Source organism: Pelophylax lessonae (genome assembly GCF_965119305.1).
Source record: "Pelophylax lessonae genome assembly, chromosome: 12".
NCBI lineage: Eukaryota > Metazoa > Chordata > Amphibia > Anura > Ranidae > Pelophylax > Pelophylax lessonae.
Window position 1 is genome coordinate 160,067,309 of NC_138779.1, and position 15,027 is coordinate 160,082,335.

The 15,027-nt window shown below is 41.1% G+C and overlaps 1 protein-coding gene across 1 annotated transcript in view; it reads right to left on the reverse strand.

The window, feature by feature from the left end:
- TFPT (TCF3 fusion partner) overlaps positions 1-15,027 on the reverse strand; it is a 265,336-nt gene that overhangs the window by 9,289 nt on the left and 241,020 nt on the right. The window contains exon 4 of the mRNA XM_082273732.1: positions 8,180-8,255. Within this exon, the coding sequence (XP_082129858.1) occupies positions 8,180-8,255 (76 nt within the window). The remainder of the gene's footprint in view (positions 1-8,179; positions 8,256-15,027) is intronic.

The following is a 15,027-nucleotide window of genomic DNA, read 5'->3' on the forward strand; positions in this document are numbered from 1 at the left end:
AGGTTTTTAAAAAAAAAAAAAAAAAATCTGATCACTTTTATTGCTGTCACAAGCAATGTAAACATCCCTTGTGACAGCAATATGCAGTGACAGGTACTGTTTGTGGAGGGATCGAGGGTCTAAAAGACCCTAGACCCCTCCACTACACTTCCCTTTATTCAAAACGCCGCAAACGGCATTTTTGAATACACTGGCTTTTTAAATTTGCCACCTTTAGCAGCAGAGTAACCCGAACGTGACGTCATGGACGCCACCTCCAGGTTACGTCATCGGAGACCCGATCAAAGCCACTTCCGGCTTTGATCGGGACTCCATCCAACCGGCGGACGTGCCGGCTGGGTGCTCGGGTCTCCTGGTGGGGCGGGAGACCCGGGCAAAGCCGCGGCAGGCGGCGGGAGGGGACATCCCCTCCCGCTCGCCGAGGTAACGACCGAGCGGCTCCCGAGCCGCATCGGTCGTTACCGCCAGAAAGCCGACCGCCGGCTCTACAACGGTATCGGGGTGATGCCTCTAGCTAGAGGCATCACACCGGTATAACACCGCAAAATTTGCCGACGTAGCCCTACGTCACTTTGCGTTAAGTGGTTAATCATATCCCATCTATAAAAGAGGTGCATATAAATACGCACAAGCGGCGCTAAAACCCAAACTTGTCAAAAGATTGGGTGGTAAAACCTATGTGACATAGGTATAATTGAACATACACATATACATATGTAAAACAAAACAATATATATACGCATAAAATATATCAATATAAAATGATTTAAAATCATAAGATCAGAGTCCGTGCAATAGAAAAGTCCATCACCAACAGTATTGCATGTGGGTATATTAGAAACAATGTTCCTCATATAGCGCTGCCCGGTGTATACCTCCACCTCACCACTCGTGGGACACCTGAGTAAACACGCTTACCAGAAGGCTCCTAGATTGAAGCCTGTAGAACTAATCCTGCCTGGACTCTCTCAGCAATCCGATCCCTGCAGGAGCCGATCATGCCAATAATAATCTCCAAAAGATATGGTGCATAAGGAGGGAGCAAAGAAAAAAACCACATAGGGCAATACCGTTTGCAAAAAAAGCATGCACCTTTATTCATAACTCCCCCCCTCACCCATAACACTCACATCACATCAAATCAAAACCAGCATGTAGCATCGGATTGCTGAGAGAGTCCAGGCAGGATTAGTTCTACAGGCTTCAATCTAGGAGCCTTCTGGTAAGCGTGTTTACTCAGGTGTCCCACGAGTGGTGAGGTGGAGGTATACACCGGGCATCGCTATATGAGGAACATTGTTCTAATATACCCACATGCAATACTGTTGGTGATGGACTTTTCTATTGCACGGACTCTGATCTTATGATTTTAAATCATTTTATATTGATATCTTTTATGCGTATATATATTGTATTGTTTTACATATGTATATGTGTATGTTCAATTATACCTATGTCAGATAGGTTTTACCACCCAATCTTTTGACAAGTTTGGGTTTTAGCGCCGCTTGTGCGTATTTATATGCACCTCTTTTATATATTCTGTTCATTTAGGTGGCTGCTTTTTGTGTGCATCAGCACAGGTTTTGATTAAGTACAAAGCGCTGGGTGATTGAGTTTCAAGGTCTTTGGTGCTCAGTCCGTTTTTTATAATCATATCCCATCAACTGGCATAATCTGGCAATAGAAAAAAAAAAAGCCTCATATAAAAAAACATATTGATTGTACCATAAATCTTGTGCAAAACACAACAAGCATGACATCAAATATTGGAACATCCATTAGTTGTAAACATTGTATCTATGTTGGCATGTATAGTTCCCCCCTTGGTACTGGATGTGCATGCTCCATATAGACTGTATATGCCTAATGGATCCAAAGTATCACCCTGAAAATCTCAAGTGAACTGTTAGGATGCAAATGACTGCTCTTAGTATAATTTGGTCTAGAGGAGGACGTGATATCAAAAGGCCACAAGGGTATGTTTCCGTCTCCCTCGCACACTCTTAGAGGACTATGTGTATTCATGTGTCCCAGCAGACAACTGGAACACATTCACACAGAAAGTGTAAATTTAATGCAGTGGTTAAAGATAAATAGATGAAAACGTAGTCCAGAGGAGGATTCCAGTGTAGCGAGTCTCTTTACCTCACGCGCTTAAAGCTGGCAACCACAGGTCTATGAATAACTGGAAAGGCATCTCCCATATAGGATGCAAATGTCCCAACAGCGTATTTTGTGTGTCATGGATCCAAAGCAATCATTTATTCCAACAGGTGGGTTTTCCCTATAGAAGTCATGCAAATGATAATCCGGTAGTAATGGCAGTCATTCAAATAAAGCAAACATTTCAATATGAATCATGGTAGCCAAACTGCACAAGCACATTTCAGACCATCAGGGGTGCCAATTTATAACAAGGTAAAAATACCAAGGGGTTAATACCATCACTGCTATCTACTGGACAAAATGCAATATGGTTACCACATTATCATATACAGCCCTGGCCAAAAGTTTAGAGAATGACACCAAGCAAATATAAACTTAGTGATACTATCCACTCCTACAACACTGAGGGGGGTGTACACAAATGCCAGGAGCCTAGCTAACAAAATAGAAGAATTGGAACTGTTAGTACATGAGGAGGCCATAGACCTTGTGGGAATAACAGAAACTTGGTTTGCCCCCTCACACAACTGGCTGTCAAATATTCAAGGGTATTCTGCGTATAGGAAGGACAGGGAAGGAAAAAGAGGGGGAGGGATCTCTACATCAAAAATAATATAAGGGTGGTAGAGAGGAGTGACATTGTGGAAGGGACGAGGGCGGAGGTAGAATCCGTGTGGGTAGGATTCCATAGGGAAGAAGTAATGGGGAAAGTAATAGATGGGGCATGTTATAGGCCCCCCAACCAAAGGGAGGAGGTGGAGCTGGAATTTCTATCACAGTTGGGAATAGCGGCAAAGCAGAGACAAGTCATCATAATGGGGGACTTCAATTATCCCGATATTGACTGGGAAGAGGGGACAGCTTAGACATTCATGAAATGACGGGCCTTTAATGAGTAACAGGACAACTACATGTCTTAGTTGGTGGATTCTCCTACTAGAAAGAATGCATTGCTAGATCTATTAATTAGGAACAACCCAGCTCTAATCTCAGATGTACGAGTCCGGGACAACTTGGGTTCTAGTGATCACATTTAGCGTAAATGATAGGATAACAAGGCTAGGGCTGCAACTAACGATTATTTTCATAATCGATTAGTTGGCCGATTATTGTTTCGATTAATCAGATAAAATCATTAAAAAAAACTCAATATGCCGTTTTTACCCCTGTCAACACCAATGATGGGGCACTATTCCTCCCGGCAACACCAATCATGGGGCACTGTTCCCCCCGAAAACACCAATGACGGGGCACTATTTCTCCCATTGATACCAATGACGGGGCACTATTCCTCCCGGGAACACCAATGACGGAGCACTATTCCTCCCGGGAACACCAATGATGGGGCACTATTCCTCCCGGGAACACCAATGACGGGGCACCATTCCTCCCGGGAACACCAATGACGGGGCACCATTCCTCCAGGGAACACCAATGATGGGGCACCATTCCTCCTGGGAACACCAATGATGGACCACACAATTCCTCCCGGGAACACCAATGATGGGGCACTATATTTAACTTCTGTTATTCCAAATGTTGAAATTTTATTTTCTTTCTTTGCTGACTCTTGCAAACACATTTTAGCTATCAACCTGTACAGCCACCCTAATCCCCATTTCCATAGGCTTTGGAATGATCCTTGAGCAAGTTTGGGAATAAAATAATTAAAAAGTAACATTTGCAGGGCACATAATGCTCCCAGTACATTGATACCTTAGGCCCCTTTCTATTATAATAGAAAATAAGAGAATAAAAATGTCCTTATAGCACATATAGTGGGTCTTTCTATGCTCCCTATTATGGAGTGAAGTCACATTTTATTAGTGGAATTGCACTAATATAATTTTTCACATCCTTTGCATATCTGGCTGATGTTTTCATTCATTTATTTTTCTACTATAATATTGCACCTTATAAGGATTATTAACTATCCGGATAAGCATATATTTCTTAGGCTGTTTGGCGCTCTTTATTTAATACTGTATCTTAGAGCAGCTCAGGACTCAGGACGTGATCAGCTGCTGTTTCTCTGCTCGCTCTACTCTTTCTCTCCTCCCTCGATCTGATTGACTGCACGGCTGAGAATCCCTCACTGACGTCAACAAGAAGGCAGAGGAAAGGAGGATGGAGGGGGCGGTAACGTGGGTGCAGAAAGACGCTGTGAAACACAGTGAGTGTATTCACACAGCAGCTTGTACAGACGGGATGGCACTGACAAGCAGGGAGAAAAGTCCTGTACGCAGACCAACTAATCGGTGGCAACTAATCGGTAATGACAATCGTTGACAACGATTGTAGTTATCGATTATTATCGATTTAGTTGATTAGTTGTTTCAGCCCTAAACAAGGCACAAGGGGAACATAAGAACCCTAAACTTCAGAAGGGCTAACTTTCCTGAACTCTGCTCAATAATAGAGAACATAAATTGGGACCTAACCCAAGGAACATTGAACACACAGGAAAAATGGGAATGCTTTAGAAACATATTAAACAAAAGTATCTCACAGTGCATTCCAATGGGAAATAAATATAGAAGAGCCAAGGTCAAACCAGGCTGGCTAAACCGTAATTTAAAAATGCTTATTAGAGAAAAAAAAATGGCCTTTAAGACATATAAATCGGAGGGTACATTATCGGCTTTCCACCAGTACTAGGAATCTAACAAGAGATGTAAAAACGAAATAAGGACGACTAAAAATTACTATGAAAGACACTTAGCAGAGGGGAGTAAAAAAAACCTAAGAAATTCTTTAAATATATTAATAGCAAAAAAGTGAGGTCAGAACATGTTGCACACATAATTAACGATGATGTGAGGGTGGTTACAGAGGACACAAAGAAGTCAACTGTACTAAATGCTTTCTTTTCCATAGTTTTTACACTGGAAAAGGAGGGGTATACTGTTCATGTTAGCAGCACATCATAGGACTTGCCGCTGTGGCTAACAGAGGGTGAAATCAAGGAAAGACTTGATAACATTAATACAAATAAATCACCAGGACCGGATGGCTTGCACCCAAGAGTACTCAAGGAACTCAGTAGGGTTATATCTAGAACGTTGTTCTTAATCTTTGCAGACAGTATATTGACAGGAACTGTACCAAGTGAAAGCCAATGTGATACCAATATTCAAAAAAGGGCGACGGCATATTCTGGGAAACTATAGGCCGTTTAGCCTGACATCAATAGTATGTCAATTATTGGAAGGGATGATGAGGGACTATAACCAAGAATTTGCTAGGGACAACAGCAGTAATCAGCATGGGTTTACAAAGTACATTCTTGTCAAACCAATCTGCTATTTTTACGAGGAGGTGAGCTGTGAGCTAGATAGGGGGAGACCTGTGGACGTGGTGTATCTAGATTTTGCTAAGGCATTCGATACAGTTCCCCACAAACGCTTAATCTACAAACTCAAAGGTCTGCAGGCATCAACCACAAGTTTTGTTCTTGGATAAAAAACTGGTTACAGGGGCGTGTCCAAAGTGGTGATAAATAACGCGTACTGGAGTGGTAACTAGGGTCCCCCAAGGCTCAGTCCTGGGACCAATTTTGTTCAATTTATTCATAAATAACAGAGGACGGGATCATTAGCTCAATCTCAGTTTTCGTGGATGACACAAAAATAGGCAGGGCAATATCTTCTCATCAAGATATAGAAATCTTACAGAATGACCTGAACAAAATAACAGAGTGGGCAACTACACGGCATATGAGGTTTAACTACTTACTCACTGGGCATGTAAACTCCCTTCATAACCAGACCAATTTTCAGCTTTCAGTGCTCTCACATTTTGAATGACAATTACTCATGCAACAGTGTACCCATATGACATTTTTGTCCTTTTTTTCACACAAACAGTAAAAAAAATGCATTTTTCTTCGTTTCAGTTTTAAAATTTTGCAAATTTTGTAATTTTTCTTCATAAATTTTGGCCAAAATGTATACTGCTACATATATTTAGTAAAAATAACCCAAATAAGTATACATTTTTTGGTCTTTGTGAAGGGTATAGAGTCTACAAGCTATGGTGCCAATCAGTGAAAATTGATCACACATGACGTACTGATGGCCTATCTCAATTCTTGAGACTCTAACAAGCCATTAAAGTAAAAATACCCCCCAAATGACCCCTTTTTGGAAAGCAGACATTAAAAGGTATTTAGTAAGAGGCATAGTGAGTTTTTTTAAGTTGTAATGAAGATTTTTATTTTTTTCACAAAATGGTCATATTACAAAGCTATTTCTCACACACTTTATTGGCATACTTGCAACTACCCCCCAAAATTCATTCTGTTACTCCTCCTGAGTATGGCAATACCACATGTGTGGGACTTTTCCACAGCCTGACCACATACAGAGGTCCAACACCTCCAGGTGTTCTAGGAGCAAAAATTACACATATAATTTCCTGACAACCTATCACACTTTTGAAGGCCCTGGAGCACCAAGACAATGGAAACGCCCACAAAATGACCCCAGCAAACACCCCAACGCATAATCTAGGAGGCAAAATGCATCTTTTGAACATGTCATTTTTTTCCACAAGTTTTTAGAAAATGTGGAAAGAAAATAAAAACATTTTTTTTTTTTTAACACAAAGTTGTCCATTTATAAGATATTTCTAACAAATAGCATGTACATAGCAAAAATTACACCCCAAAATACATTCTGCTACTTCTCCGGTGAATGGCAATACCACGTGTGACACTTTTCCACAGCCTGGCCACATACAGGGGCCCAACATTCAGGGAGCACCGTCATTTCCTGACTTCCTATTACCATTTTGTGAGGCACTGTAGGGCACTGATAAGCACTGTAGTGGCATGGATGTGGCACGGATGAGCAATGATGTGGCCTGGATGTGGCACAGATGAGCACTGATGTGGCACGAATGAGCACTGACGTGGCATGGATGTGGCACGAATGAGCACTGATGTGCCATTGATGTGGCACAGATGAGCACTGACATGGCATGGATGTGGCACGGAGGAGCACTGATGTGGTACAAATGAGCATGGATGTGGCACAGATGAGCACTGACATGGCATGGATGTGGCACGGATGAGCACTGACATGGCATAAATGAGCACTGACGTGGCACGGATAAGCACTGACGTGGCATTGATGAGCACAGACGTGACATGGATGAGTACTGACGTGGCATTTATGTGGCACGGATGAGCACTGATGTGGCATTGATGAGCACTGACGTGACATGGATAAGCACTAACATGGCATGGAGAAGGGCCAGTCCACACTTATGCCCAGCGGCGGGTATGTTCTGCGAGAGAGGCAGAGGTTGGCTGGGTGAGTAATGCTGTTTTCTGGACAATTTGCTTGGGGTACTGGTTGGGTGCAGACATTGGGAGGGCCCGTGGAACACAATCTACCTTAGAGAGGATGGAAAATCGCTGTCTTAGCCCCCTAGGCCTCTCTTATGTCTAAGTCACCCTGTGTCTATTAGGGACGCAGGGTGCCTAAGAAGCCCAGTCTGGCCTGCCCAAACCAGACTTTACAGACTGATCGGCTATGAGAGCTCCATGTACCTTGCAAAGACAAACTTACAAACTATGTGGAACTTTGTCAAGGAAGCTGCCATGATGGATTGATTCTTTGGGACTTGTTACCCGACTAGCTCAGGCACAATCGATTGGAGCTCTGGTACCTGGTTCGTCTACCTTTGGGGGGAAGATATGTGACAGTATTCACCGTCACTGGAAGTGAAAAACAGATAATTGTTTGAATTGCTTCAGATGGGACAGTCATATTTGTCAGTAATATCTCCATATAGAAATTTGAAGATTTATTCCCATTGCCATGAAATCTGTAATTCTTAAATAATGTATGTATTACATATCCCTCAATGTCAGACAGGTTTTCCCTATTGTTTGTGGATTGGGATAATGTGTATTCCAGCTTTAATGTGAGAGAGACACACAGACTAGATAGATAGATATAAATGTAACAGTGTGTGTTCAATATCACTTAATAAAAATAAGCACTATTACCTCTAGTAAGAAGGTCAGGTGGCTCTTTCTATATCCATCTCCATAAGCATCCAAGATTTTCATTAGACATCTACATAAAAAAAAAAACAACAAAACAAAACAGTATTATAAAGTTGATATTTAAATAAAAATAAAATAAATAAGCCCATTAGGGCCTCATGGACACAAATGTTTATTGGCTGCAAAGTCTTCAAGTGTAAAATCCAGAGTGTATTCCCTCTACTGGAAAGCTGCAAGTGTATCGCTGTAAGTGCCTGTACTGTTGTAAATGTTGATGCTCCTGTGCATTTCCCTAGATGCCAGTCTCCTGCTCAGTTGAAACCAGGGTATAATACTGGCAAACAATGATGCCCAGACACATTGCCATTTGCAAGAGTATGGGCGCATACAGCCATACATACACCTGTATGGCAGGCAGTAAGTATGTACCACCTGTGGTTCCACAGAGGCAGGAATTTTACAGGTGAAAACGTGCGTGTGATTTTTGTACTTACCATAACATTTGATTCATGGGGTCTATTAAGAGAAACCAGAATTTGGAAAAAAAATTGGGTTATACTAGTACCTACAGGAAGTTGGGACTCTGGCAAACAGATAAATCTTAAACCAGCCCCCATTTAATCCATTGCTCTACCTAGCATGTCTATTTTGTTAAAAAGCAGTGCCTGGGGCAAGGAATAAACAGCAGGGTGGGACTCGTGTCCACAAATGGACTCCAAGAAATACATTTTACTGCAAGTACAAAAATCTTTTCTTTTGTGAACATTTGAGGGATATAGGAATTGTCAGTAAGGGCCTAATTCATTGTACCGCTATTTGGCTAACGCCGGGATTTTTGCAAACTGGCGAATGTTAACGTATGAAATTGGTATTCAACATACCGCAGGCGGCCAATAACGTATAGTGTTAGATTCATTAAGATGCTACAACGTCAGGGCGCTACTTAAAAACAGGTCAGCTAAAAGCTCGACTAATGTTTTGCCAAATTTATTTGAGTACCCCCCAAAATCCCAAATCACTGTGGAAGGTGTGGGAGGTCATTTGGAGGTGAATGGCTTTTAAACTGTGTCAAAAACTGACCTAGAAAGAGAGATTTCTGCAAAAGTGTAGAAAGTAAAAATAGCTCCTCAAGTTCCGAGCTGCAAGAGAGCTCATGTGCGCATGCGCAACGTCAACTAGGCTCAAAAAGGTACGTTTTCACAAACCTGAGCATGCGGTATGTTGAATGCGAACGTAAAATCCGCTGAACTGGCGGATTTGAAAAACATGCACATAGTTCATACTTCTAGCAAGTGATTCCTTAGTAAACACCATCACATTACAACGTTCTAGACACCTTTCCTGCTCAATCATATTTCACTAGAACAATCTTATATATAGTTTTTATATAGAACCTCAACAGTATCTAGGATATCCCACAAAATATTTAATCAGGAAAGACGTATGGCCAAGCTTTTGCATTTTAGAACACATTTTAATGCAGGTATATCCCCCTACTTGGCTAATTAGCAAAATATGGTAAACAAACAAATATAGCTCTATCTCTCAATATTGCTAGAAATTGACTTTATGTGGCATCTTTTTTATTTAGGTAATGTCTTTATATTAAGAGTTTGGTGATACACATGCCTATGTCAAACAATAGCAAAAGTATTGATGCTAACATTTTGAGGGTCGGAGACCTCCAATTGTTGCCCATAGAGAGGGCTTATTCTGGATTCAAACTCACAAACCTAGAGCAGGAAGGCAGACTCCCTAATCATTGTGCTATTTCTCAGTCCTTACAACTCCAAACTTATTAATGTTTAATAAGTAATTACTTATTATGTTTATGAGTGATCAGCATGATTATAGCTATATGTTCAATCATTGAAACAACAAACTGAACCCCAAAAGAAATGCCCCCCCCCCCAAAAAATAATTTCAAAGCCAAATTTGGTTTTGAACTTTAAACAAAAAAAAAAATATATATATATATATATATATATATATATATATATATATATATGTCTCTCTCTCTATATATATATATACCTGCACATATATATGTATATATCATGTATTTGTATATATATATATATGTGTATGTATACCTCTATATAAACATTAGAAATAGTGTTTTGTAATCCTTAAAAAACATTTGTAATTTCACATATATACACACATACATACATATATATATTTTTTATGTCTCTCTCTCGATTTCTATTTCCCATTTTATTTCAACTGGGCATGCTCGAACAGTTAGACGATTTAGTGTGTTTTTGGATAAACCACGCATGCTCCAAAGCTTGGCAAATCATCCCTCCTCCATCCTCCTCGAAATAGCATTTGCACTTATGTTGTTTTGCTTCCAGGACACACACAGTTAAATTTTCTCCTGGGCATTACCATTACTGGGTGTGTGGTTTCCATTATCTTATAAAAAACACTCAGACATGAGAGAAGATTTGGCCTTGCAACAGGTCCAATATATTGTGCGTGGGACATGCTTGATGTTAAAAATTTGGGGGCCTTTGTTATTTTTAGGTGGGAGGTGGGATTTGGCTGTGTTGTCTGTTATGTCTAATGACACATAGCCCAGGCCTGTATTTGTAGGAATGAATACTTGACTCTCTGCAAGTATTTGTTTGTTTTAACATAATTGTGTATTGGTTAGTCAATCTGCACATGTATCTGAATTTTCTTGGATCTTTGTTGATATTTGTGGTGTAAATTGTGTAAGAAGTTAATGTTATAAAATATCTTAAATTAGTGTGGCTTCAGGCTTTGATACTGGGAAAAAAAATGTCATGTGAAATGTTTGAGCTGTGTTTTCTGTTTTTAATAAACATTGATGGTGGTGGACGGGCATGTTTCAAATGTCTTCTGAAAACATTGATTATGTGTATAAATAAAAATGTCTTTTGGTCTCCACAAATGTTTGTTATATTATTATTTGCAATGTTTGGTAGACATGCTGATTGTGTATAGGCAATGTTTACTCGTGTTCGCGAATTCGCTAACGTTTTAAAATGTGTGCTCACATTTCCAAAAACAACCGGAAACTACACTATTATTGGGTGCACACGTTTCCGGAATGTGTACAGTTCCTCTCGCAATTCGGAGAAACATGGCGCCATCACTATATACTCCCGCAGTTGTGGTGTTTATCTGCATGGTAAGGTGTGTGTGTGTGTGTGAAAATGTACACATTTGAATGTGCGAGATCTCTGTTAGCTAGTGGGGGTCTGTCGCCTATCTAGCGGGTGTCCAAGTTGAGTGTTCTTTAGTGTAGTTTCCCACGCGTGCACTTCCTGCCTAGTATACGTCAGTTCCCCTATTCTATAAACTTCCTGTATATGAATGTAACGTAAAAATTATTTAAGATCTTATATATAATTAATAAATTATTTAAAAGTTTTTTTGGATTTCTGAAACCCAAAAAGAAATATAATTAAAATTTTACATTTATTTAATAGTAATTAAATATATATAAAAAATAGGAGCAAGATAACGAAAATAAAGGGGGGAAAACAACTTGCTCACCCGGCGCTTAAAACCACTAATGCAGGTCCACAGAATGGACAATCTAAAATCAGCTGCTGCTATTAAATGAAAACAAAATAAATTAAACAAGGTGCATACACTAAGTGATAAAGCATATAGCGACACAATAATGACACACTAGCAGCGCTTATATACCCTATGTCCACACAAAACTGTGTGGATGGCTTGAATAAATGAATAACTATGTATTGGGTAAAATAGAGTTCATGCGTAAGGTCCAAATATCATCCGAAAGATGCCAGTCCCAACAGTGTGAATCCTCAATCATTCATCACCACAAGGAAGAAGGAACCTCCACCTCACCACTTTGCACACCCCTTTGGTTAGACACTCACCAGATGGGCAATGTATATAGGCCCAAAATACTGTCGTCATACATGGGACATCCTGATCGCTTCCAGACTCTGGATGTGAGCCACACTCAACTGCAGATATCCAGATGCATCTCAAAAAGCCCCTTACATCAGATATCCACCTCGGCTTGGGCCAAACAGCATATCGTTCGCACTGTTGGGACTGGCATCTTTCGGATGATATTTGGACCTCTATTTTACTCTATACATGAACTCTATTTTACCCAATACATAGTTATTCATTTATTCAAGCCATCCACACAGTTTTGTGTGGACATAGGGTATATAAGCGCTGCTAGTGTGTCATTATTGTGTGGCTATATGCTTTATCACTTAGTGTATGCACCTTGTTTAATTTATTTTGTTTTCATTTAATAGCAGCAGCTGATTTTAGATTGTCCATTCTGTGGACCTGCATTAGTGGTTTTAAGCGCCGGGTGAGCAAGTTGTTTTCCCCCCTTTATTTTCGTTATCTTGCTCCTATTTGTTGTTTTTACTCTCTTAACCTGGCAGCTATGGATGCTATCTCATTTCTTAAGAATAGAATTTTAAAGGTGGATAGCATTTTTTCGGAGGAGTTTGTAGATCAGCCTTCGCATGATTTAACCACCAATCTCACCTTGTTGGGTAACTTGCTGGAAAAGCAAGTAAGGACTTGGTGGGATATTTGTACTTTTAACCAATATATTAAAGAAGGTATCATCATGAGGAGCTTGAGGTGGGATGTTACCCCTCAAGATGCCCTTAATGATGAAACTTCTATGAAAGAATGGTTGGATTTTTTCAATAAGGCAGGTATAGAATTACAGCAAATTGTCCTTAAAAGAAAAAAATGTAAGATGGCCTTGCTGGAGAAAAGGATTGCGGATTTACAAGAGATCCTTGAACCAGATAAGGAAGTGACACAGGTTACTAAATTCAATACTGATATTAAAAAGAAACTAGAAAAGATCGATAGAGATACACATAAAAAGAAAATTAAAAAAATTTGGAGGGATGTGCAGGATTTCAAAACTGGACATGTTTATGCATGGCAAAATCCTGTTTCACAGGATATTGGGCCAATTTTGGACAATATACAGCATACACCTATCTATCTCTAGGGAAGTGAAAGGGACCCAAAAATTAAAAACATTTACAAACCCGTCTCAGGACAATAAGAAAAAAACAAAATCTAATAATAATGTCAACCAAGTACAGTGGCAACAAGTTCCATATAGAAACAATGGCGGCTACGAAGTGCCATATAGAGAACCGGTCTCTAATTCCCCGAGACCTCTCCCCCTTTATAATAGATATGAGCAATTGGAGGACTATCGTGATCTGTCCACCCCACCTCCGCCACCACGTCCTTTTTTATGGAGGGGAGGCAGAGGCAGGGGAGGGAGAAGGGGGGGCAGACCTTGGAGAGGGAGACCCACAGGTTGGGGTCCCCCGAATTCGGAATACATGAACCATCCTATTCCTCAGAGGAATGGTTTACAAATACACCACGCGTCCAGAGTAGACCACGGATGCGAGGGTGTCGAGCAGGGAGGAAACTCCAACAAAAAAAGGAGACTAGTGGATTAATAGGTATATATAATTTGGCGGATATTTCACTTACACAGAAAGAGACTAATATTTTGAACGCAGGGCTTAAATGTGCCAAACATAAACCTCTTAATAAGTTCAACGTGTATATTGATGTACACAAATATATCCGCAAAATTAATTTAAAATGCTATTTTCTGAATCCAAATAGGGTAATTAATAGAAATCCTGTAAATAATACTGTTACGACTATAGGAGTGGATAGTGGCCTCAAAAACCACTTGTTGTTTAATCCTCCACAGCCTTCAAACCAATATGTAGAGGTTTTCAAGAATTTAGTTATTCAGGATGTGAAAACCCTACAGCCCAGGAGGGCTGTTAATCCTCGACATATTCAGGAGGGTTTGGATGCTTTGGAGAAAAGGAAGGATGTCGTAATTAGACCAGCGGACAAGGGGGGTGGGGTGGTCATCCTTAAGAAGGAATTCTATCATAGGCAGCTGTGTGATCTGTTATCTGACACTGAGACTTATGTGGAATTAAAGGGTGACCCCACTTCTGAATATCGGAGGATATTGAAAGATCTGGTGGCTTATGGGTATGATCAACGGGTGCTTTCCGATAAAGAAAAAAAGATATCTTATGCCTAGTTTCAATCGGATCCCCACGATCTACACGTTGCCCAAGATACAAAAAGATGCACTCAATCCCCCTGCCAGACCTATAGTGAATGGGATAAATTCAGTCACTGCCAGATTAGGGGAGTATTTGGACTTCTTTCTTCAAACTAGTGTGGTGGGCTTAAGGTCTTATTTGAAAGATACTAAAGATTTCTTGTCTGCCTTGAGAGACATCCAAATATCCCCAGATAAAGATGTGTTTCTGGGAGGGGCGTGTCCTGGACATGGCGGCGTGAGGAAGCACATAGCCTGAGCTCCATCCATCTCACCCTGCACTACCCGACTTCTATGTCATTCTCTGCCACGGAATGAGCACAAATCGCAGGAGGGGACCCCGGAAGCCACTCCGCACCGCTCCGGGATCGGAACTTCGTAATTACTTCCCTGGGACCCGCTCTGCCTCGGCCCGCACCGGCCACCCCAAGCCACGTGTAGAGCATACTGCGGGCATGGCCTCGGCACCGGTCTCTCCCACCGCGCCCTTGCTTTTTGCCATGGACACCCAGCCCCCCTCTCCTTCGGCCTCAGTGACAAGCTCCCTTGCCGCACCACTCTCAGCGGGGGACCTGCGGGGGACCTGCAGGCCTTGATACAAGCGTTGCCCACCAAGCGGGACTTTGAGGCCCTTGCTTTGCGGCTGGAGGAGGCCCACGCCAGGGAGATTCAAGCCGTGCGCACGGATGTTACCACTCTGTCGGAGCGGGTGTCGGCGGTATCTTCTCTGGAG